We start from the raw sequence: 26,577 nt of genomic DNA, 5'->3' as shown, positions 1-26,577 counted from the left end.
TGTTTACTTGAACCCTCTGTGATTTTAATACCTTAACTAGGACATTAACTATTTTTTTTCTTTTTAGTTCTGTGTTGGCAGTTAACAAATCACTCACCTATTCTTTTTTTAATTTTTTAAAATGTTTATTCATTTCTGAGAGAGAGAGAGCGCGCACGCACATGCACAAGCAGGGGAGGGGCACAGAGAGAGAGATGGAGACACGGAATCTGAAGCAGGCTCCAGGGTCTGAGCTGTCAGCACAGAGCCTGCCTGCTGCGGGGCTCAGAACTCACAAGCTGAGCCATAAGATCATGACCTGAGCCAAAGTCAGATGCTTAACAGACTGAGCCACCCAAGTGCCCCATCACTGACCTATTTTTGATTAATATACTGTTTTCTAACACTTTTTATGTTAATTCTTTCTTCTGTCCCTTTGTGATTTCCTGTTGTGTAATGCATTTTCCACTACAGGGGTCTACTGTGCACAATTAAGAATGAATTCTGCATTGGACCAAATTGTGTCTCCCCAGAATTCATAGGTTGAAGCTGTAACCCGCAGTGTGACTGTATTAGAGACAGGGCCTATGAAGGGATAATAAAGGATAAATGATGTCATAAGTGTGAAGCCCTAATCCAATAGCGGTGATGTCCTTATAAAAAGAGGAAGAGACACCAGAGCTCACTCTCTCTACCATGTAAAGACACAGCAAGCAGGCAGCCGTTGACAAGCCAGGAAGAGAACCTTCCCCAGAAATTGAATGCCAGCAAGCTGATCCGTACTTCCTAGCCTCCAGAACTGTGACAAACAAATTCCTGTTGTTTAAGTCACCCTGTCAGTGGTATTTTGTTGTAACAGTCCAAGCAGATTAATATAAATTCCATACAGTATTAAAAAAAATATTTTAAAATAAAATGGCATATGAAATGTTCTAAAACCTTTTTACATTTACAGAGTTGTAGATATCAGATACAGTCAGCTATCAAGAATTATGTCATGTAGTCTTTTTTTCTGACTCGCATTTTCCTCACTACCACCATTAGCTCTACCTGAATTCAATCTAGCAAAAAATTAGCAATAAGACAACTCTGAAAGAATGCTTGATAGGGTAAGTGCTGCTCTTATCCCTTATAATCCCAAACATGTGATAAATACCAGATTTTGTGCAGTAATGTGAAATGTAGTTTTTTCACCAGGGGCACAGTGATTTTCAATTAAGGAATCCAAATTGATTTGCAAATAAGTAACAATAAAAATTCAGTCTCACCTTGAATGGGGCTCCATAGATAGATTCTCCACCAGTCCCTGTGCCAGTAGGATCTCCCCCTTGGACTATGAAACCAGGTACAACTCTATGAAAAATGGTGTTGTCATAATATGCTGAAAGAAATTTAAAATAATTTAGCAAAGTCTAAAGTGAAGTATATAGCTATCAGAGTTAATATAATTAAAGTCACAAGATCTCCCCCCCCCCCAGAATGCTAAATAGGCTCCTAAACCCAAACCTTTTCTTCCCTACTTATTATAAAATGCCTACTCAAAACAGCACAATTTCTACAAAAAAGCATGACTGTTGTTGTGTTGTATTTATTTCCAGGAGTCTCTCAAATTGCATTACAGTTTATACATAAATATATTATTTGGAAGCTTTTAATATACAAGAGAGATCACATATGATCTCCTAATAGTACTTATTATCGGGAACCTAAAATCACGAGGGAGACTTCACCAAGGAAAAGAAGTTGCATGTGGGAGAAGCATGGCATCTCAGTGAGGTAAATCATGAGCAAAGAAGTTGTTGAGAGCAAAATGGCAAAAATTAGGGTTTGACTGAATCAGGGAGTTTATATTAAGAAGTAGCAACAATGGACAATATGAATAAGAAAAGATTCTCAATATCATCAGTCATTAGGGAAATGCTAATCAAAACCACAATGAATACCACATCACACCCACTAGGATGGCTATCATCCAAAGGAAAGGAAAATAGCAAGTGTTAGTGAGGAGGTGGTGAAACTGGAGCCTTGTACATTGCGTGTTGGGTTGTAAAATGATACAGGCACTGTGGAAAAGTTTGATGGCTCTACAAAATTTAAACACAGAATTATCCATCAATCTTACTTCTATGAATACATCCACCCCCCAAACTGAAAACAGGCACTAAACAAATACTTGTATATGAATGTTCACAGCAGTGCCGTTCGCAACTGCAAAAGGAAGAAACAATCCAGATGTCCATCAATGAGTGAATGAATAAACAAGATGAGGTATTTACATACAGTGGAAGGGAATGAAATACCGATATGCACTACAACATAGATGAAACTCAAAACTATGCTATGTGAAAGAAGCCACACACAAAAAGTCATATATTATATGATTCCATTTATATGAAACATCCAGAATAGGTAAATCCATAGAGATGGAAAACAGATTGGTGGTTGTCAGGGGAGGAGAGAGGGGAGAAGTGGAAGTGATTGCTTAATGAGTAGTTTTCTTTTGGGATAATAAAACTGTTTTGGAACTAGACAGAGGTGCTGGTTGTGTAACATAGCAAATATACTAAATATCATTGAATTGTCTTTGAAATGATTACTTTCATATTATGTACATTTCACCTCTTTTATAAAAGATCCCTGAATGAAAGGAAAAAAAAATTATTTTTATCTCACCCAAAGTAGTTTTGAACTTATATGAACTAATCAGGTGAGTACAAGAGGAAAATTTATGTAGAATATAGGTGTAGCCCTGAAGTAAGTGCTGAATAAACAGACTCTATTATTGTTGTTAAATCAAACAAACAAAACCCAACTAGCAACAGACTAGACTGAGGTGGAGTCAATTACTGAGTGTAGGCCTAGCTCAGTCACACACTGAGGCTCGCAAAGAGAAAGATGGGAAAAGCAGAATTTCCTGAAAGCTTCGCTGAGCCTGCAGAACTGCCTGACATCAGTTTTCGTGTCGTGGTACAGGATTATGAATGTCTTTATTATGTAAATAACATTGAAAGGAGTCTTTTCCTACTTGCACCTGAACACAGCCTAAGTCATATAATGACAAATACAAATCAAGTGCCTACCGTGGGCCAGGCAATGTACTGAAAAATTACTGATAGAATTCATGAGGTACCTATTACATAGATACTCAGTGACACTTCATAAGTCAAAACAAGAATGTGGTTTATCATAATTCATAAAGTACTGTAATATAGTGGCTTGCAGGCACCCTCATAATTATTTACATTCGCAAGATATAACTGGATATAAAATCCATATTTTAGGGGCGCCTGGGTGGCGCAGTCGGTTAAGCGTCCGACTTCAGCCAGGTCATGATCTCGCAGTCCGTAAGTTCGAGCCCCGCGTCAGGCTCTGGGCTGATGGCTCAGAGCCTGGAGCCTGTTTCCGATTCTGTGTGTCCCTCTCTCTCTGCCCCTCCCCCGTTCATGCTCTGTCTCTCTCTGTCCCAGAAATAAATAAACGTTGAAAAAAAAAATTTTAAATCCATATTTTAAAAATCTAATATGTAATCTAACAACTGTATCCAGTATAGAGGATAGATAGGAAGAAGTAGACAGGAGAAACAACTGATTTTTTCAAACCCTTCTCCCAGTGAAGTTGTTGGGCTGTGTGCACAAGAGGTCTCCAGTGCAAACAAGTGCTCCTTGGTTACAAATAGAAACTAAAAACTAAGAGGTCTAAAAGTATCTCTCCTATACCCTTAAGTAAACCATTTATTCAGGTTAATCCTGTATGCAGCATGCAGGAGGAGTTCTGAGTCTTGGCTTTTGCTAGCTGCTAGCTTAAACTCCATTTATTTTTTCCCCTCTTTTTATTTTTTTATATTTATTTCGAGAGAAACAGAAATAATGCAAGTGGGGAAGGGGCAGGGAGAAGGAGAGAGAAAGAATCCCAAAGAGCCTCTGCACAGCTAGCGCAAAGCCCAACTCTAGGATCAAACTCACAGAATTGTGAGATCACGACCTGAGCCTAAACCAAAACCAACAGTAGCATGCTTAACTGACTGAGAGCCACACAGATGCCCCTCTTTTTTTTCCCTCTGTTTAAATCACTGGGATACAATTGACATTTAACATCACATTGGTTTCAGGTGGACAACATAATGATTCACTATTTGCATATATTGTGAAATAATCACCATAATAAGTCTTATAGTTAACATCCATCACCTCACATAGTAACAAATTCCTTTTTCTTGCAATGAGAACTTTTAAGATCTACTTTCTCGGCAACTTCCAAATATGCAATACAGCATTATTAACTATCCCCCACATGCTGTACACATAATTTTCTCATTATAAAATTAATATTATAAATTAATCCATTGTGTTCTGAAGATTAAATAAGATAATGTGGAGGCAATCTATAAACTTTCAAGTTCAACACAAATGTGAGGTCAAACTTTAATATTTTCGTTTAAATTCTATTTCGTTTAAATATGCAACATGCCCCAGTCTACATCAGAAAATGATAATAATCCTTTAGGTCCATAATATGCAACCAATCAACTTTTTTTTTTTTTTTTATCAGATCTGCTTTTTCAAAATATCAAACTCCCAGTATAGAGAATGGACTAGAAGGAAGTGACAAGGCTGGAGGGACAGGGAGCAACTATTGTCCCAAGAGTAAACCATGACTGTGACTTCTACTGAGAGGCACATACTTAAGAATTCTCTAGAATAAGACTCAGAAATCTATTAGATGTGAGGGAAGGGGGATATGAAAGAGATCTTTATTATTTGTGCTTTCCAATTTTAAAATAACCCATCTTACTCCTTTTTCCTATTAAATCTTTTAGTGATAATTGGCTTTTTACTTTAAGCTTTTCCTTTTTATATTCCTAATTATATTCCTGTTGGATGAATGAAATTATAATACCATATATACTGAGTAGGAATTTTCTATAATTACTCTACACCATAATTTTATAATCTACCATGGCTAAAATTTCAAAATTCTACAAAATCTCCATATCCATCATTTCTATTTCCATGTAACTTATTCATATCACTGCTGACAATGCATTTATGGTTGTCTTTATAGTTTACTATGTACTATAATAGATTTTGTGGCATGCAATAATGTTTATTTGACTTTCTTCTTAAATGTTTTTATGTATCATTTCCATAAGTGTTGTGAAGAAAGTGATTTTCTCATTTCATTACGTCTGGTAATATCTTCCTAAATTTTCTCCACTATTGAAGAAAGACATTTTCATGTATCTTAAATATGAAATAAAGTTCCTATTTGGCCTCTGTGGTTCCCGTATTTGCCATTATAGTTTTTATTTCTGGCTGTACAATGTATGCGTATCATGGTACACTTTATCTAATTATATTTCTGCCGAGTACCATATAGAAATTTACATTTGCACTTTTAAGTGATTTATGTGTATTTTTCTAGAATCTGGTGTTTGTGTTTAATTTTATGAACATTATCATTAATAACTTTTTATTTATAACTCCTTTTGTTTCCTGTCTGCCCTGTTTATTTTGGCCTCTTAGGATTTTTTTAAACAAATATTTTAGTTTTATAAAGATATTTCTTTTAACCTCTTAATTTATACTTATGTTGGTCACTTCTAAAGAATAGGAGGTAGGGGGTAAAGATAACTGATAAAGAATAGACCTTTTTTTAACTTTTTTTAAATTATTATTTTAGAGAGAGAGAGAGAGAGAGAGAGAGAGAGAGAGAGAGAAAGCACAAGTGGAGAAGAAAGGCCGAAGGAAAGAGAAGAATCTCAAGCAAGCTCTGCTTGGAGCCTGGAACCCAATGTGGGGCTCAATCCATGACCCTGGGATCATGACCCAAACTGAAATCAAGAGTCAGATGCTCAACCAACGGAGCCACTCAAACACCCCAAGAATAGATCTTAAAGAGTAAATCTGAGGTAAAATAGAAATAAAGAAATTAATAGTTACATAAAGCATAAAAAATTTGATTTTCTTAACTACTTCTCTTTCTGCTTCCCACTTTGTTTTGCCAACCTAAAATTTTACTCCTTCCTCATACTTCAGAGGAACCAACAAAACTATCAAAAGCAACAAGCTTCCCTTTCCTTCTTTTTTAACCTATTTTTAAAAATTTCACTCACCTTTAAATATTCACCTAACTACTCCACAAAGCCTGAAATGCAAGAGTAAGGCTGTGTAATTCTAGATCTTTCATTTCTATAAACACTAAAGACATCCCCCAGACACCAGAATGACAAATTCTGTATGTGGAGTCTAAAAAAGTTAAACTCTTAGAACTGGAGAGTAAAATGGTGGTTGCCAGGTGCTGGCAGGTGGGAGAAATCGGGATATGTTGGTCAAAAGGTATAAATTTTCAAATATAAAATGAATAACTTCTGGGGATTCAATGTACAACATGGTGAGTATAGTTAATAATACTGTATTGTATACTTGCAGTTTGCTAAGAAAAAAGATCTCAAGTGTTCTCACTACACACACACACACACACACACACACACACACACACACTCGTAACTGTGAGGTGACGGATACATTACTTAACTTGATTGTGATAATCATTTCAGTGTATATGTATAGTACACACTTGTACACCTTTTAAAAAATCATGTACAACCTAAATATATACAATTTTTATTTGTCTATAATACCTCAATAAAGCTGGGGGAAAAAAAAAGACTAAGAACTTCCGCTATGAACAGCATTTTAGTTGGGAGCCATATCTGGCTCCACCTTCCTAAGTTTGTACTTATTTCTTTTTTAATTCTGGAAATCATCCCTTTTTGAAAAAAATACTGATATGAATGCTGAAAGATCTTGACATATCATGACTTAAGTAACAGAATCAGTGAATTAAATGAGGTTCTCCAAATTATATTTTAAAAACTTGACTTTATTTGGGGGTATCTTCATTTCAGTTACCCTTGTCAGGCTTCTTGTTAGCCTTTGCAGTAATAATTCTCTCTCTCACCTGTTCAATTAAGAGAATTGCTGTAGTTATTTTTCTTATGATTTTTCTATTCTCTTTCTCCACGTATTCTTCTATAGAGGGGAATAATTTTTGTTGTTCCAATTAAGTTTCATCATGATCTAACTTAAGAACTTTATTTCTTCTTCATTGTCATATTATATCCAGATGTTTTCTGTTTCTTCCATTCACCTGGTCATGGATTGTTAATTACCATTCATTCTTTCTAATGTTTTTGTACTTCCAGTCTTCCCCTGTAAAATTTGAGCTTTTGAGTCTTCAAAACTTCTTTCCAGAAACAAGTCTGACTTTTCTGTGTCTACTGTGTTTCTCGACTCTGTTGATAGTAATTTGAGGATTCTCTGACTGTACTACCTGTCTGACTCAATTTCCTTCCTGCCTGCCATAGCAATTATTAATAATGGTCTTCACAGATGTCCTTCTCTTTTTCTTTCTTTGGGGGGAGGAGGCTCTGGGTATTTTTATACCTTCAATCTTCCCCTGATAATTATCTATTTGGTAATTATTATCTATTTGGAGAGCTCTAGCTGTACCCTTTTACTGGTTATATTGAATTATCTTTCACACCCTGCCTTTGACTCAAAATGCTGTTTTCTGATACCTAATTAACCTTGTCTGTCTCTACAAATCAGGTATAACTTAGAAAGACAATGATTTGAAACCATATGCAAAGTATCGTCAAAGCCAAGTTGCAAAAATGTTTAGAATGTTTAGTTCTATAAGGGAATATTCTGAAGGAGAAAACACTCAAGTGGATATAATTCTGCAAAGTTTACTGAAAGAAAAATAGTCAAATTGTGACTCAGTCTAAAAACAGACTAGAGACATCTATAATGACATCACTGAATCCTGGATGGAAGGCTTCGTGGAGAAAGCAGAATTTTGGACAGAGATTAAAAAGTGGGTAGACTTGTAAACAGTAAGGAAGGAAAAAAAAAGTATTCCAAAAAGAATACTGAGGACATGAAGGAGGTATGTGGATATGTGTGAAAGTGGAAACAAGAAGGAACTGCTCAGGAAATAAAATAATAGTCAACTGAAACCATATAGTTGTTTAGTGCAATGAAACCAAGTTGAAAAGCTAGGAAGCCAAGCTGTCTGAGGATTCAAATACCAGATGAATAAATAAAAGGGTAAAGAGATTAGATAGAAAGACCAGGTAAAAGACAATCATAATCATGCAGGTGAAAGTCAAGGCAGTGCGGTTTAGCTATAGCTGACAGAGGAATATTGGAGTAGAAAAGTCCACTAGTCATTTTGACATGTAAATTACAGCTAAGACAAGAGGAAGTGGCTGGAATTCTAAATCTGACAGTCATTTGGAGAGAAGTAACAACTGAAGAGTAAAGACAGCGGAGAACTAGGGGCAATCATAGGGAGTACTCTTATTTAGAGGATGAAAGAAAGAAGTACAGAACAGGCAAGAAGATCAAAAAGGATCAAAGTTTTATTTGGTGAGATAAATTTCTCTGCTAAAGATATAAAGATTTATTTGAAAGACAATCTTTATCTCCTCTATCCATTTCCTGACACAACAGCTCAACACCATATCATTCATACCCACTACTATCACTCATTACCACTATTTAACAGCAGACTTCAGTGTTGTGGAAAGATACACTTTTACCTTCCAAACAAAGCTGAATGAAATTTCTGCAAGCTTTGGGAGCTTCTTTTGACCACAACTCTATGTCAATATCTCCAGCTGTAGTTTTCAATAAAACCTATGGAAAGAATATAACATCATTATATTAAATTATCATTTTGGTTTGATAATCAGTTGAATTGCTGCTCAAAATGAAGGATCCATTAATGAATTTTCAATTTTAAAGTTAAAATTTTAAAAACCTGCTGGGCTTTTCTTGTTATACTAAAAAAATTATAACAGGGATATCACAGTCTTTTCAACAAGTGGTACTGAAAAAACTGGACAGCTACATGCAAAAGAATGACACTGGACTACTTTTCTTATACCATACATAAAAATAAATTCAAAATGGATTAAAGACCTAAATGTGAGACTTGAAGCCATAAAACTCCTAGAAGAAAAAGCAGACAGTAATTTCTTTGACATGGGCATTAGCAACATTTTCCTAGATATGTCTCCTCAGGCAAGAGCAACAAAAGCAAAAATAAACTACTGGGATTATACCAAAATAAAAGCTTCTGCACAGCAAAGGTAACAATCAGCAAAATGAAAAGACAACCTAATGAATGTGAGAAGATATTTGCAAATGATATACATGATAAAGGGTTAATATAAAAAATATAAAGAACTTATACAACTCAATACCAAAAAAAAACCCAAATAACACGATTAAAAATGGGTAGAGGACCTGAATAAACATTTTTCCAAAGAAGACATACAGATGGCTAACAGACACATGAAATGATGCTCAACATCATTACCAATGCAAATAATCAATGAAATGCAAATCAAAACCACAATGAGATATCACCTTAGACATGTCAGAATAGCTAGAATCAGAAAAACAAGAAATAACAAATGTTGTCAAGGATGTGGAGGAAAGGGAATCATCATGCACTGTTGATGGGAATGCAAACTGGTGCAGCCACTGTGGAAAGCAGTACAGAGGTTACTTAAAAAATTAAAAATAGAATTACCATATAATTAACTCCACTACTGGGTATTTACCCTAAGAAAATAAAAACACTCATTTGAAAAGATATATGCACCCCTGTGTTTATAGCAGCATTATTTACAATAGCCAAGATATGGATGCAACGCAAGTGTCCGTCCATAGATGAATGGATAAAGAAGTGGAATATATATAAATATACAGATATATAGATATAGATATAGATATATATACACACATATATATAGTATGTGTATATATACACACATATATGTACACACACATATATATGTGTGTATATATGTATATATATACACACTGTATATGCATATACATATATATACATATATACACATATATATACATATACACACACACACACATAAATATACACACACACATACACAATAGAATATTACTCAGCCATAAAAAGAATGAAATCTTGCCATATGCAGCAACATGGATGGACATAGATGTTAAAATAATACTAAGTAAAACAAGTCAGACACAATAAGACAAATACCATGTTTTCACATGTATGTGGAATTTAAGAAACAAAGAAAAAAGACAAACTGCAGACTCTTAAAAACTAAGAACAAACTGGTGGTTGTCATAGGGAGGTGGGGTTGAGACAGATAAAGGAGATTAAGAGTACATTTACTTTGATGACAGTAAAAATTGTACAGAATTATTGAATCCTTATACTGTTCACCTGTAACTAAAATAACACTGTATGTTAACTATATTTCAGTAAAAATATTCATTCAGTACAAGTCATTATCCATTTATATCTTTCCTTTTTTTTTTAATGTTTGTTTACTTTTGAGAGAGAGAGAGAGAGAGGCAGAATGCGAGTTGGGGAGGGGCAGGGAGAGGGAAACACAGAATCCGAAGCAGGCTCCAGGCTCAGAGCTGTCAGCCCAGAACCCACGGGGCTCGAAGTCATGAACTACAAGATCATGACCTGAGCTGAAGTCAGACATTTAACTGACCGAGCCATCCAGGCGCCCCTACATTTATATCTTCCAAACAGCAATTTCAGAAATAATTTAAGATTTAAGAAAAAGCAGCATATACCTTTATTAATCAGAAAAACTTATTCATTTAAAAATCAGTCATTTAAACTTGCTTTAATTAAGAAAGTTTCTTGCAGTTTTCCTTCCAATAAAATTGGTATAGCAAATTAAGAAACTAAAGAACAATGAATCTATGAAATTGTGACACTATGAGACAATTTTACAATGATCTTTTTATATACCAACACTCTACTTGCTCGTTCAAAATCATGCAATTCCTAATTTAAAACAAAACAATCCTAATCTAATTCTGGGTTGTATATGTTACTAAAATGGTACGTCTTAAAATCATCATCTACAGTACATGGAATCCGTTCAAAGTCTCCTTTCTACCAGCTCATGAAGGTAAGGCCTTCTAACTTGGCACGGCATGAAACTATGTGCAAAATAAATACTCTACCATGACAAACCAACCCAGCTGGTTTCTCAGTTTCTTGGAAGGTATATATTTGGGATACAAACTGAGTTGGCTGAATAACTCCCTAGACGGTATCTATAACAGTGGGTAATACCTTCTGGTTTTCCATGAAAACGGGTGTCCGTCCCCATCTTAAAAGTACAGTATATCTCAAAAGACAATATCCTGTCCTACCTATTATCCCCTTGTATACTTGAAATAAAATGCTACTGTTAAAGGGACCCTTGACATGTCTTCCCTTCCTTGCAACTCTAATACAGTGAATTCCAACTTTTTCAGAGTGTGCATCCCTATTAGCGAAGAGGAAAAGGGAAGTGGGAAGGGAGGTAAGGAATTGGAACACAGAGTTCCCAAATAAGTACGTTTAAATACATGTAGTACTATATTACTCTAGTACTGAAAGAGTCACAGAAGATAAACATTTCAAAGCATTACATAAAAACAGTATTTTAAAATATTTCTTAATTTTCTTTACCAGTGGTATAATGAAACTTAAAGAAAAAAAAATAACAGCTTTACTGACATATAATTCACATACCAAACAATTCACCCTTTTAAAGCATTTGTTAGTATAATCCAGACATTTGCCACCACCACAATCTAATTCCAGAACATTTCCTCACCTGAAAAAGAAACCCTGTAACCCATTAGCAGTCACTCCCTATTTCTTCCTACTCATAGGCCCTGACAAACACTAATCTTTCTGTATCTATGAATTTGTCTATTGAATATTTCATATAAATGGAATCATACAATGTGTGGCTTTTGGTATTTGGCTTCTTTCACTTAACATAATGTTGCTTTCAAATTGCAGAGGTCCATCTTCCTGTTCTACTCACTTTGTTTTAAATGTCTTGAAAATGACAATGGCTTTATATTCTTACTGATATATATGCCAAGGCACAATATACACTTAAGACAAAGTTCATCATTAACAATAAATAGAAATCCATATTTCAAATAATTTTCATAATAATTTCTAATTTTTTACATACTTCCCATGTTGAGGCATCAGGTCTACCATTTTCTTGTGGTTTGCTTATGTTTACATTATTAATATTACTTTCAATATGAAATCTGTGAGGGCTGGTCTAGTTAATCCAGATTAACAATGAAATGTAATCCATTTAGCATGATATTAGGAAAAATTACATCATGACATATAAAAAGTGACTAAGTAAATGAATATATATGTTCCTTTTTATATATAAAAGATTACATTTAGGGGCGCCTGGGTGGCTCAGTCAGTTAGGCGTCCAACTTTGGCTCAGGTCATGATCTCACGGTTTGTGGGTTTGAGCCCCATGTCGGGCTCTGTGCCGACAGCTCGGAGCCTGGAGCCTGCTTCAGATTCTCTGTCTCCCTCTCTCTCTGCTCCTCCCCCACTTATGCTGTCTCTCTGTCTCTCAAAAATAAAATTAAAACATTTAAAAAATATTTTAAAAAAGATTACATTTACACAAAGGAAACGATAAATGCAAGCAGAAGAATGTAGCTTTTCTCTTTGCATCTCATGATGGTTTTGCACAGTCCCTGAAGTGTGCACTCACTGGTTTAAGAAACCACTACTCTAAAGAATAAACTAATGCACACCATCCCTCCCTTTACAGGTTCTGGAGTCAGCTGTTCAAATTCCAGTACTGGCTGACCCTTGCACTTACAAAGGGTAAGGAAGTTTTTTACTTTGGACATGCTATCTAACATATCTGTGACTCAACTTTATTATCTAAAACAGGGACAATAATATCCTCATAGGTTTCTTGTGAGAACAAAATGATTTATTACACATAGACTGCTTAGAACATTACCTGAAAAATAGTAAATGTTCAAAAAGTGGTAGCTACTATTGTTGTAATTATTCTTCTTCTATAATATTTTTGGCCACAGCCAACTTACACCCAGTAAAAAGAATGCATACACAGTTGGGCTACCTTGTTTACCAGAGTTTCTTACTCTTTCCACTGATAAACTACTGAATTTATAAAGAAGGCACATGGCTCATTCCTCCATACATTTCTTTTGGCCATCACTATTTTGTCAAGTATTGGTGCTCCCTTTCTTAAAGATTCAAAATAAGGCAATACTTTGATAATAAAATGTTTCTTTTTTTAAATTTTAATGTTTGTTTATTTTTATTTTTTATTTTTTTTTTTTAATTTTTTTTTTCAACGTTTTATTTTATTTTTGGGACAGAGAGAGACAGAGCATGAACGGGGGAGGGGCAGAGAGAGAGGGAGACACAGAATCGGAAACAGGCTCCAGGCTCTGAGCCATCAGCCCAGAGCCCGACGCGGGGCTCGAACCCACGGACCGCGGGATCGTGACCTGGCTGAAGTCGGACGCTTAACCGACTGCGCCACCCAGGCGCCCCTGTTTGTTTATTTTTGAAAGAGAGAGAGCACAAGCGGGAAAGGGGCAGAAAGAGAGGGAGACACGGAATCAGAAGCAGCCTCCAGGCTCTGAGCTGTCATAGCACAGAGCCCAAGGCAGGGCTCAAACTCATGAACCATGAGATCATGGAGCCACAATAAATGTTTATTCTTAAGAAACGTTTTATTGGGGTGCCTGGGTGGCTCAGTCGGCTAAGTGTCCAACTTCATTGTGGCTCAGGTCATGAGCCACAGGATCATGAGCTCCCAGTGCCATAGGATCAAGCCCTTAGTGGGGCTCTGTGCTGGGTGTGGGGATTAGGATTCTCTCTCTCCCTCTCCCTGCCCCTCCCCCACTCACTCATGTGCTTTCTCTCTTTCCCTCTCTCTCTCAAAAAAAGAGAATATTAATATGCAATTTAAATTAAGTGATCATAATACATAGAAATTTCATCTTGAGTGTATAAAGACATTTCTATCAAGTGGTACATTTCTGTGTGTCATCTTCAGAGGCCAGAGTTACAACAAAACACAGCACAACTTATAAACAACCACTGATATGATAAGTCAATTACTTCCCAGGTTGATACTATGCTCTTTGAAGGGAGGAACTTTGTCCCATTTATTCTGAATATCTCTTAATCCTTTTAGTACCTAATGTAGCATTAGACAGCATAGGCACTAAACAAACATTCACTGAGAAAACATATTGTTATATCTGTTTAAATTCCTTCCAGGCCCAAATTCTTGCCATGTGCTCTCTATGGTACAGAACTTTGAAGCTTCAATGTCCTCAACTGGCCTTATGTTAAAAAAAAAAAAAAAAATCCCCAACTGTGTTTGAAGGAAACTTTGGCTATGCCTGATGTTCTCTGTAAGCCCAATTCTGTTTCAGAAGGACAGTATTTTTTTTTTTTTTTTTTTTTTTTTAGTTTAGTTTGAGAGAAAGAAAGTAAGAGAGAATTCCAAGCAAGCTTCACACTCAGTATGGAGACTGACAAGGGGCTCAGTCTCACAACTGTGATATCATGACCTGAGCCAAAACCAAGAGTCAGACAATCAACTGAGCCACCCAAGTGCTCTCAGAAGGACAGTATTTATCAGTTTGCATGTACTTATTTACATGATTATTTGGTGAATGTACATTTCACTCAACTGACTCCGTATTAGAGACAATGCTGGTTTTCCTTTCCCTTGTATTCCTAAAACCTAGCATAGAGGTTGGCATGTGCTAGTTGCTAAATAAATATTTGTTGAATAAAAGATCTCCTGTTCAGGCATGTATCTTTGTTAAAGGTTTTCCTCTTTATGACCATGTCAAATCTTCCTTCCAGAGTAAAACAACTAAATCTTCCCTTGATCAGCAGCAATATAACCTCAAAGTCACTGATGCTTAATACTTTAACTTAAGAGAAATAAAATATTAATCCATCCATTCATTCAGTCAGTACATATTTGAACTCCTCCTGCCATGTGTCAAGCACCATTCTAGATGTCAGTCCCTGCCATCATAGTGCTTGCATTCTATGGGGAGGAGAATGGGAGGCAGAGGACACAATAAACAATAACTAGTAAGTACACAGAAAAAAACTGAAGAGGGAAAGGGCAGGGAATGTTGGAATGCAGGACATGAATGGAGTTTGTGATTCTATAAACAGAAAAGTCCTCTCTGCCAAGGTGACATTTGAGCAGGCCAGAGTGTACTAAAGAAAGGAATAATAAGTGTGAAAGCCCTGACTAGCAGGATGGGCAATATTTTTATTCTCTACTAGTGTTTATTAACTGAGGGTGATATCACCCTCAAAAAACATCTGGAAATATGATGAGGTAGGTATTCTGAGTTTTCACAATGATGTGAGATACAGATGAGGAGTAAGGAGAAGTTCACACAGCAAAGAATTAAAAGAATGGCCCATCTCAAAACACCCACTAAAATTCTTGGTGGGGATATCAATTAGAGCATTATTGTTTTTGTTTTCATATTGCCTTATTATATTACAAAATGTTGATCAACAAAAGACTGCATAAATTATGATATAGTCATGCAACAGAATCGTATCTGATGTAAATTTAGTTTATCCTAATTCAACTATGTGCTTTAAAGTTAAAAAAAAAAATTGTTTATTTATTTTTGCGACAGATAGCGAGCACAAGCAGGATAGGAGCAGAGAGAGACAGACAGAATCTGAAGCAGGCTCCAGGCTCTGAATTGTCAGCACGGAGCCTGACATTGGGCTCAACTCAAGTACTGAGATCATGACCTGAGCCCAGTCAAAGGTTTAACCGACTGAGCAATACAGACGCTCCTCAACTAAGTACTTTCAGTCCCACTATTTTCTCCACTATGTTGGTCCATCGCATTTCATATGTGGTGAGACTAGCTCACAGTTTAAGAATCCCAGTGATACTTATTCCATTATTGACTCCTCTGCTTCATACTGCATATAAAAATCTTTGATGGGAACTGACATACCTTGACTATTGAATCAATCAGGAAATCATTCTCCCATTCTAATGTGGGAACATTTCTCATTCTCTACTTTCATGTTTTAAGACCAGCTCAAAAGATACCTCCTCCACGAAGCTTTTCTCTTCTTCCTCAGTGGCTCATTTTTTAGTACTTACCGTAGCACTAGACTTCCTCTCTCCATAAGCATGCCTATTGGACTTATCAGGTTTTTCTTTACCTGCTTACCTCCCAAACAAAACCATAAGCTCTTCTAGGGCAACAACTAGACCTTACCCATCCATCTTTGTGTCCCTAGCACCTAGTACAGTGCCTGGTGACTACTAGGCATTCAATACATGATTGTATAATGAATGGAGAAAGAGCGATTTACAAGTTAAGAAAAACAAAAATCACAATTTTAAATATACCTAGGTTTCTACCTAAGGCCCTAGAAAACGCCCTAGAATGTGTTAGGCTGGAGCAAGAAATGTGGCCAGACACTGGAGAAATCTCCATTTGAGGACTTTTCTCAAAGTATTTGCCGAGAGGTGTCAGTAGGTAGTTTTCGGTGCAATCCTGTCCAGAGACAGGAGTAACGGACTAGACATTTTGTGATTTTTCCAACCCTAACGCCCCAAAACTCCCTTAATGGGTGAGGTATCACTTTGGGGAGCCCAGGTACCGTAGATGAGGCTCTCACCTTCCCATTCGTGGGAGGCTCCTGGATGTAGATGTTGCTCATGCTGCTCAGTGCTCAGGGCTCCGCTCCTAATTGGGAGTGAGAACGGAGAGCCGATCACTAAAGCAGTCCACCTATCAGTGGCACGCTTCCTTCAATCGGGTGGTCGCAGAAAGCTCCAGTTTGTCAATGTCCCAAAATGAGCGGCACCAAGCACTACCTTCTCCCAAAACTAGTCCCTCACGGACGCCGCCATGTTGCTCCTGGGCCTGAGCACCGCTAATCCTGAGAAGGGGGGTTCCAATGGCCTCCAGGAAACGAAAAAATATTATTAAGCACCTGCAGGTTAACTAAATTTGTGTTACACTTTTACAAAAGGATATATAAATGTTGGTGTTGTTTACTTCAGTACATGTATGTGCAGGTTTCATTTATCTCCACCCCCCGGGGCTGGCAGCAATGGTTCGGACCATGTGTGTTCTGTAATATGACTCCCCCGGAAACTGCTTCATCGTTACTTGGTTCCGCTATCGCCAGAGGCCTTCCCCGACTGGCAGGGAAGTCCGGCGGCGCCGGTCGGAGGAAGAGGCCGCCCTCGCTGTTTGTGGTCCTCGCGGCAGGCGGGAGGCGAGCGTACTCTCGAAAGCCTACGGTTCCTGCGACCCCTCTTACCAGCGCAATGGCAGTCCCAGGTGAAGACGGACGGCAGGGCCCCTGGGTCTAGGCGAGGAAAGGAGCGGGTAGGGTAGATTGGGGTGCGCTGGGGGTAGGGAGTAGCGCCCATGGGGATTTAGGCGGAGGCGTTAAAATTAACAGGTTCGTTTGTTCTACACGAGAAAGTTTACACTCCAGAGATAATCTCTGAAGGGAAGAAGGAAGACAGAAACTATCTACCCCGCCCCAGCCAGGCTCCGGCTGTGCTGGAAGGCTTACAGGGAAAGTATGGTGGGGAGAGGTGGGGGAGGAGGGGCAGCAACTGTAGGCCTAGGAGGTAGCCGAGAAAAACTGACCTAACTTTGGGATGGCTCGAAAATAGAATTGAGGTGCAAGCACTTGACGGACCCCAGGAGCCAAGAGGCACTGTTTGTAGTGGAAGTCCCAGGGACCAAATTGGCGTCCTGGGTTCTCCTCTCCCTTCCTATTGTATGGAGTTCCTGTGTGGCCGTGGACCAGTCACTCTCCCACTCTGGGCCTCATTTCGTGCATTTGGAAAAGAAGATTTATTCCTTGATGTCTGTGGGTTCTTCCAGCGCGCAGATTCTGTGTCCACTGACTACCGACGTAAAAACAGTGTACCCTGCGAAAGAAGTGCTTTAGAGGTTTCCCAGTCCACAACTACCCGCTTGCTTGGAAGTCCTGGTCGGGGAGGGCACCTCCTTACATCAGCTCTGCGACGGTGTGTTCGGAAGAACACTGGTTGTAGGAGATATTTTGAGAATTACACCCCCACCCCACCCGCTCAAGCACACACAACTTGGAGGTTCACAGTGCACTTCAGGGTATGAAAGGCTCTGAGAAGGGCTGTGGTTCAGAACCCCCTAACTTTGTTTTCACCTGCCCTTCCCAGTATTATCTGACGGCGTTTGTTCGGTGGCAGCCTTCCCTGAAGTGTATTTTACAGATAACTGTTATAGGAATATTGCACTTTTGTTAGCACTGCAGTTTGGGGAGGAGAGGGGTTGTGTGAGAGAGGAAAGATACACTCATTCATCCACAGCACCGTGACTATTAAGGGCGTGCTAGGCAGTGTGCTAGGCATTGGGAATACAGTGGGGAACAGGACAGTGGCTCCTCACACAGAACTTAGAATTTAGCAGTGAAGAGAAAGTACCAGAAAGTCGGACAAATGCATGGCAGGGAAAATACAGAGCCTTCAGGAGCACGTTGTAAGGGCACCTATGGAGACAGAAGGGCTTTACAGAGGATGTGGCATTTAGGATGAGCCTTAAAGGATTCCAGGAGGGTTGGATTGATGGGAGGGGAAGTTGCAGCCAGAGGGATATGTAAGTGAAAAGGAGATAATAGATGCTCCCAATAGATGGAACTCCTAATACAAATGGGAGAGAAGTGAGAAATTAACTGGAGAGTTAATGACAGTAGCTAATATTTACTGATGTATCAGATGTGTCAATAGCATTTACTATGTATCAAATGTGTCACACACTGTGTCAAGCCATTGTATTTTATCTCATTTAACATTCATGTCCACAGTGTGAGATAAGTATTAATATTTCCATTTTATAGATGAGGATACTGAGGGACAAAGAAATTAAGTGTTTGCTTGTTCAGGGATATCTTGTAGGTAAGCAGTCTGACTCTTCTAGTCCCCATGCACTTACTCATCTTGCCATGTAGGATAATTTACAAGGTGGTTTCCAGCTCTTAAAGGACCTTGGAAGCCATGACAGATAGTTTGGATATTTTCCCAAGGATTATGGGAAGCCATTTCAGCATTTTTAAACCGATTCATATTTCGGAAAGAACATTTTGGCTGCACAGTGGATTGGAAGGATGATAGTTTGGAGTTAAAGTCACCAATTAAATTCTGGTAAGTTATGATGATACTTCACGTATGGTGTCAGGAAGGGAGAGAAGCCCATAGATTGGAGACACATTTTTGCTGGTAGAATCACGGGGAATCAGTGACTGATTCAGGGTAGGTAGGTAAGACAGGAAGTGAGGACTACTTGGGTTTTACTGTTAGGCAGTTGGGTGAGACTCTTTACTAATATAGGCAACACCTGAGAAGGAGCAGGTTTTAGAGGGATGATGATAATTTCAATTTGGGCTCTGTGTTGAGGTGTAGTCAGACATACAAATTGAAACATCTAATAGGCAGTGAGATATAGAATTTGTAGCTTAGGAAAGAAGCCAGAATGTCATCCACACATGAAGCAGGCGTTAAGACCATTGTCAGTAACTATGTTAGCAGTGTAGAATGTGAAGGGAAGCTCTGTGGCTGAAGCCTGGAGAATATCATCATGGAAGGAACTAGCAGAGAAAGGCCATTCTGCTCAGTAGCTTGTCTGGGCATCCTGATAATTTAGGTCAGCGCTGGTGATCTTTGAACCGCACGGCTGCATCTAGAGTTGACCTCTCGCTGCTGGTTTTATTACTTGAGCAAGCGTTTTGAGCACCCAGATGGTATAGACACTTAAGGGGACACAGTATCACAGCTTGTGATACTCATAAAACTAGTTATGAAAATGGGCAACTTAGGAAAAAAGTGATTTTTTAAAAGTCCCTATTGAAATTGCTCTAAACCTAACCCAGTGTTATAGACAGGTTAACTTGCTTCCAATTCATAGTGATGCTCCAAAGTGTAATAATCTTAAATTGTGTCATTAAGCTGGATAGCAAGACATGGATAAACTGTTTAACCCTAGCAAAAATTGAGATAATAGGCATGACAGCACTGTAAGAGCACAATGCAAGTACCATTAGAAAATACAGATACAGAAAATGTTAAGATAATTTCTTGGATGATCGATCCAGATAGTGTATTAAAGAAAAATAGGGCTCAAGGACAGGTATTATGTTATGCTCTTTTATTTTTAGGTATAATGCTCATATGGATTCAGCATGGCATTTCTTGGGTGGTCTTGCTAGTGATTACTACAAAATATGACTATAAAGTGATGAGGCTACTTTCCACAAATGAGTATCAGCCTCTTCTATTTTATGGTTGCCTACTTCAGCTGTTTTTCCACAGCATTAAGCGTAAGCATACACCATTATGTAGGCAACACAATGAAATGTGCACTTTCTTAGGGAAATCATAGACTCTTAGTTGTCATTTTAAAAGTGACATTTAAATACAGGTTCCAGTGAAGTTTACTTTCTTTTAACAATTGCTTTTCCCATTCACAGTTGTTGAAATTAGTTCTGACATCCATTTTAATGATGCTCCATTCCCCAATGAGAGTTGACCTGGCTCAAGGGGCAATGTATGTTATTGATGTGGTTGGCACAAAAACTCTTTTTCTCTCATTCAGTAAAATCTATATAGCCAAGGTAGGGAATTTTCTGTAGCCAAATTAACAATACATCTGGCATATCAAAGTGAGTCCAATTTTTAAAACATGTTACTGTAACATCTTAGTAAGAGAAGAGTTCTGAATTACAATGCATCCAGTTTCTTTTCACTTCTAAAACTACACTACACATAGTTTCTTTTCTCTCTAGTCTGTGCTGCCCATTGCTGCTGAGATAATTTTCCGAAACCATATATCTGATCCTGTCTTTCCTAGGGGCCAAGAATTTAGTTCTTGTCCCCAACTGTGAATGTTGTGTTTCTCTTCAAGCAACTTAACCTTTGCAAGGCTCATTGTCCTTGGGTATGTAGTGAAGGGGTTGATGACCGAGCTTTCTCTCGCTTCTAAACTGTTGTGATGCCAGAGATGCCCATCTCTGCTGGAGTGAAGTGCACACTCCTCAACATGGCCAAATCACTCTTGCTCCTCTTTCCTCCTACCCTTCCTCTGAAGCATTCTACAGTCTTCTGACTTGGTCAGCTATTCCCAGAACCTCTCGTGTACCGTGCTGCCTACATGCTTTTGTTATCACTGTCCCTCCTTTGCTGTCCATAGGTACCTGTGGGAAGCCTTCTCAGTCTCTCAGCTGAAAGTCTTGCCTGCCAGTTCTTCCTGCTTACCAGTAGAGTTTTGTGTTTTTTACAGTGGCATATTCTAGCATGTATTATAGCTGTGGATGTATTGTCCTAGATAAGCTAGTATATTGTATTTCCTTTAGTGTAGGGACTTTATTCATCTTTATGGCTTCTCTAACACTCATTTCAGAGATAAGCCCATAATAAATAATAATAATTGGATAATAATTTAGAGGGTTGTTCACTAGAATTGTTGCTGAGCAGAATCTGGTACTAAAGTTAACAGACTAAACAGTAATTGTGATTCTGTTTCATTAGTTAATTCAAATGTTCATGTCTCTTAAACTGATAATACCTATACCTTTTTTTCCTTCATGGGTTATTTATATTTTGAGGCAAGTGGATGAAAGCATTTTATACACTGACTTAAATGGTAGCTCTTTCATGTCAGTAGTTTATTTATTTTTATTTTAGAGAGAGAGAGAGTTTGGCAGAGGGAGAGAGAAAAAGAATCTTAAGTAGGCTCCTTGCTGGGCATGGATTCTGACACAGGGCTTGATCCCATAACCCTGGAATCATGACCTGAGCTGAAACCGAGAGTCAGAGGCTCGACCAGCTGAACCACCCAGGCAGTCCCCTGTCAGTAGTTTAAAATAAGCAATTATTTGATTTACTTTCATCTCTCCTTTTGAGTATCAAATGATTCTGAAGGCATTTTTAACTAAAGATGAGGACATCTGCTCTTTCAAAATGTTTACATCAAGGATCCTCTTTTTTTTTTTTTTTAATTAATTTATTTTGAGAGAGAGAGAGAGAGTGCACATGAGTGGGTCAGAGAGAAGAGAGAGAGAATCCCAGGCAGGCTTCATGTTGTTAGTGCAGAGCCCAACGGGAGCCATGAATCATGATTTGAGCTGAAGTCAAGGGTCAGACACTTAACTCACTGAGCCACTAAGGCTTAGGAGATCCATCAAGGATCTCCTTTAACCCATTTTTTAAATTCACAGAGAAAATAAAATATTTCTGGATCCCAAAGAAAGGATTATATCTATGAATTCTTAATATAAAGCATCAGAAAAATTTAAATATTTGGAGTTTTATTTTGCATTCAATTCTAGCAGACATATATGGGTATTTGTATCTATGTGGTATATACAACCTAGCTACAATTTGAATTTTAAAAGCAGAATAAATTGAAGTTATCTTTAAGAGTTCCCAAATTATGATAGAACTATAATGGAGTAACCAAATATAAAACTTAAAGCTTAAAAGGAACTAATCTAATCTAATTGAATCTAGATAATTAAAAATGAAAGGAATGGACAGAAGTGATTGCAATTGCTAATTGCATCACTTAAAGGGATAGTTAGTCCCTTTAGCTATTTACTTTTAAATTTAAATGATTATAGAAAACATTTTAATGTAAATAAAACTTTGGCAGGCTTCCCCAAATCTAAAATACACAGTAAGAGAAAAATATAATACTAAGTTCCAAACATTACTGTTAAAGTTCCCAGTGAGTAAGTTAACTTAGCAACATAGGTGATGTGAAATTTCAACAAAAAAATTTAGATCAGTATGATGTCTTGCCCTACCTCTGGGGGCCACTGAATAACCAGCGGCATCTGTTAGGGACACTACCACAAGCATCCCTTTTGCTTACATACTCCTATTTTCTCCCTCTGGTCTTTGTCCCTGGTTTTTAGTCTTCTCTAACCTCTCCCTTTTCACAGACTGTTTCTTTTTTTCCCTCTATGCTAACTGCTTTACTAAGGTATAATTTACATGTTAAAATAAAATGCACATTACAAATGTATAGCTTGAAGAATTTTATATCCATATCAAGATTTTAAATATTTTCATCACCCTGGAAAGGTCCCTCTGCCTCTGTCATTTTTCCCTTCCCTTGCCTAAATAATCATTATTTTTATTTCAGTTGTCCTTCTTACTTTTATTCCTGTTCTTCCATTGCCTGTGATTCCTCAGATGAGCCAGTAACACTGCAGACACTATCTAGTTTCGTAGCGGGCAACTGGGAGCAACAGAAGTTACTGATTCCCAAGTGCTGAAGTATTTTCTTAAGTTTCTAACCTCAAAGCAGCAAGCATTTGTTGAGGACATCTAGGGAATCTGCACCATGCCTGGCAGTGAGTTGTATATAGAATTGTCTGGCATGTTCTGGAATCTAGAGAAATTGGCATTCTCTACTCTTTAAGTTACTGGGAGGTAAAAGGCCAACTGGTTACCCATGCCCTTCCTTGCCATTTAAGTTGTTTGACAATTTTCTAGATCCATAGTAATCCCTTGCTAGTATTTAACAAATAAGGAAATCAATACCTCTTAAATTTGTTCCTAAAACCATCAGTTAATAAAATTTTTTTGTAAATCTGTAATGTAGCTTTCCTGAAGAATTTATAGGTACAGTCTGCCTTTGTCAACGAATACTTGCACAACAGCACCTCTTCTTAGTGTTGGGTTTGTTTGAGGGAGGTTTTTGGTTTGGTTTTTGAGAGGGTAATCAATCCACATGTTTCAGATTAAAAAAAAAAAACATTTTTTAACATTTATTCATTTTTGAGACAGAGAGAGATGGTATGTGAGTGGGGGAGGGGCAGAGAGGGAGACACAGAATTTGAAGCAGGCTCCAGGCTCTGAGCTGTCAGCACAGAGCCTGATGTGGGGCTCAGACTCATGAACCTTGAGATCATGACCTGAGCAGAAGTGAGATGCTTAACTGACTGAGCCACCCAAGGACCCTCACATGCTTCAGATTTTAAAAGTACCAAAAGGTGGATAGTGACATATTTCTCACCTTTTTTTACCCCTGGAGGCAGTTCCCCATTTCTCAGGTACCTAATATATATCCTTACAGAGAGATTTTTTTTGTATATCTCCATCCATCCGTTAATAAAATCTATACATAATTTGATATTTTATCTAATCTCCTTTCATACAAATGACAACATACCATGAGCACTGTTCTGTACCTTGCTTTTTTCTTTATATCTTAGAGACCATCAAATATCATTAAGTAAAGACCAACCATAATTTATTTATGTCTAAATTATTTCTACTCTTTTACTGTTACAAATGATGCTGTGGTGAATAGCTTTGTGCATAAGTCAGTATGTATTTGTGCAAGTAAATTGAGAAGATTAATCTCCCAGTGTGGAAGTGCTAGGTCAAAGTAGCACTTTGTATGTATAAATGTATAAATGTACATTTGTACATTTGTATGTATGTATAAATGTATAAATGTACATTTATAGTTCGGATAGATTTTGTCAGCTTGCTTTCCATAGAGGTGGTATTGAGTTACATTACTATCCATTACTGTATTAGAGTGGGTCTCCCCCAAACTCTCTTCAACCCTTTCAATCTTTGCTATTCTGATAAGTGAAAATAGAATCTCAGTATAAATTTTAATGTACATTCCACGAATTATGAATAAGGCTAAGGATCTCCATGTTTCCAACTTGTTTCTGTTTCTTTGAGCATTCTGTTCAGCTCCTTGGCTGAGGTTTTTTTCCTGTTGGCTATTGGTCTTGTTCATAATGATTTTCTGGGTTTTTTAAGGTAAGGATAATTTCCCTTTTTTGGTGCTATGAGTTGCAGATATTTCTTCCTCTATTTTTATGTGTCTTTTGAGTTTGTTTTTGTTGGTCTTTGCCAATTTTTTTTTTTTTAATGTGGGCAATTTTACAAGACTTTATTGGTGGTCTTGGGACTGTAGGTTATGATTACATAGGAACATTTTGAGGGAGCCAGGCTCTATTGCTCTGAATAGCATTAGCAAACCTTAAACAGGAATGGAACAAAAAACAGCATGAGAACCTAAGATGGGGAAATGGATAACTTCTGATTGAAGTAATAAGGGCCTTTCAGTATGGCCTTCCTATTCACTTTGACTCCAATCTGGAGCACCATTGTATCAGCAGAGTTCTTGTTCCAAACAGTAGGAACTGACTAGTTAATTGAAGCAGAAAGGAAAGATACCAGGGAGCTCACAGAATCTAAGCAAATGCTAGATAACAATTCTTGGAAAATAGACAAGACCAAGGACGTCCATAGCCAAGATCCTGCACAGTCCCAGACCTGATTAGGACTGCTGCTCTCTGTGACATCACTGCCTCTAGAAACTGGATCTTGACAGGAGAATGAATGAACTGTCCCCACTTCATGTGTTACTTGTCCCAGATATCTTTGTCAGAGGCATCAGATTCAGTGTCCTAGGTAAAAGCATTCAGTTGGCCCAGCAGTCATGAAAATTGTGGACAAATAAAGCTTGAAACTTTCATTTAACCAAAAACTGGTGAGAACATAGTTGATATGGAGTTATTTTATTTAGAATTCTGGCATTTTCCTTTCATGTAAAAGTTAAAACTTTGTTAAAGAAGATGACCTTCTCTGAAAAGTTTCATATTTTGTTCATTCTAAAAATATGAGATAGAGTTAGTCATAAATAAGCTAATCTCTCATAAGTACTGAGATGAGATCGTTTCAGATCTGTCCATTACAACATTTTTAGTTTGTTGTGGGAATGGTAATGGTGCATTTAGAACAGTTTTGTCCTGTCTATTCAGCGTCTTTGGTTTCTATGGAAACAGACTTAACATTGACCCGGATACTCTGGGCTTTTTTTCCAACAGGCAATTATTTCATAATGAAAGAGCCTCAGATTTTATTATTAATCCAGTCTTATTCCACAGTTCTGCTGCAGTGCAGCAGATGTGTTCCCACTCTATGCAGTAAAATCCACAAGGTTTATGAGAAAAAATGAGATTGGGGCACAACACTCAAGAACTTCATCAGTGATACATAAAAAATGATAGAAACCTAATAAAAACAGCACAGTTTTGCACATGTTAATTGGTTAAAAGGCACATAAATACTACAATTAATAGGGTACTATACCTTCTAAAAGACCTGAGGTTTGCTGTGAAAATGCAGTTCATAAGAATCAGAGCTTGTAAATTGTTCTGAAGGAATGGTAGGAAGAGGATGACATGATTGGATCAAAGTTATTTTACCAGATGTGGATGAGCACTGCTCACAGCACCCATACTGAACTAAGGTCACTAGAAATGGTTTGGGTTATGTCCTTGTGTGTGTTTTGTATATTACTATGAGTCTCAGAGCAATGGGGTACCAGTTTGTGCATTCACATAGTGTTTTTCTTGGACAAAAGTCACATTATGCTCAAATTGTGCTGTCTTACATCACTTGCATTGGAACAAGTTTATGTTTTTAAAAGAAGCATTGTAGCAGACCTGAGTGTATTTTACTAGAATAACTCGATAATGTATATTTTAACGATTGGGATTAGGAAAAAATGACTGATGTTTTGACTTCATAACAGTAAAGAAATGGTTCAAAAATGATCTTTCTTTTATAATTAGCACTGTTTTATATTTGCACTC

At 37.6% G+C, this 26,577-nt stretch overlaps 2 protein-coding genes across 3 annotated transcripts in view; one reads left to right on the top strand and one right to left on the bottom strand.

The window, feature by feature from the left end:
* The window catches only part of CWC27 (CWC27 spliceosome associated cyclophilin), a 191,420-nt gene extending 174,604 nt beyond the window's left edge, over window positions 1-16,816 (bottom strand). For both annotated transcript variants that reach the window (XM_047872567.1, XM_047872573.1), the window contains exons 1-3: window positions 16,570-16,816; window positions 8,585-8,681; window positions 1,248-1,360 (exon numbers count right to left, since the gene is read on the bottom strand). In XM_047872567.1, the coding sequence (XP_047728523.1) occupies window positions 1,248-1,360; window positions 8,585-8,681; window positions 16,570-16,611 (252 nt within the window). In that variant the 5' untranslated portion in view covers window positions 16,612-16,816. The remainder of the gene's footprint in view (window positions 1-1,247; window positions 1,361-8,584; window positions 8,682-16,569) is intronic.
* A 265-nt stretch (window positions 16,817-17,081) lies between these two features.
* SREK1IP1 (SREK1 interacting protein 1) overlaps window positions 17,082-26,577 on the top strand; it is a 44,874-nt gene continuing 35,378 nt past the window's right edge. Inside the window, exon 1 of the mRNA XM_047869670.1 lies at window positions 17,082-17,240. Coding sequence (XP_047725626.1) covers window positions 17,228-17,240 — 13 coding nt within the window. The 5' untranslated portion in view covers window positions 17,082-17,227. The remainder of the gene's footprint in view (window positions 17,241-26,577) is intronic.

Source organism: Prionailurus viverrinus, chromosome A1 (assembly GCF_022837055.1).
Source record: "Prionailurus viverrinus isolate Anna chromosome A1, UM_Priviv_1.0, whole genome shotgun sequence".
In the NCBI taxonomy this organism is placed as follows: Eukaryota; Metazoa; Chordata; class Mammalia; order Carnivora; family Felidae; genus Prionailurus; species Prionailurus viverrinus.
The sequence above is the reverse complement of the archived record's forward strand: the minus strand, read 5'-3'. Positions and strand labels throughout refer to the sequence as shown.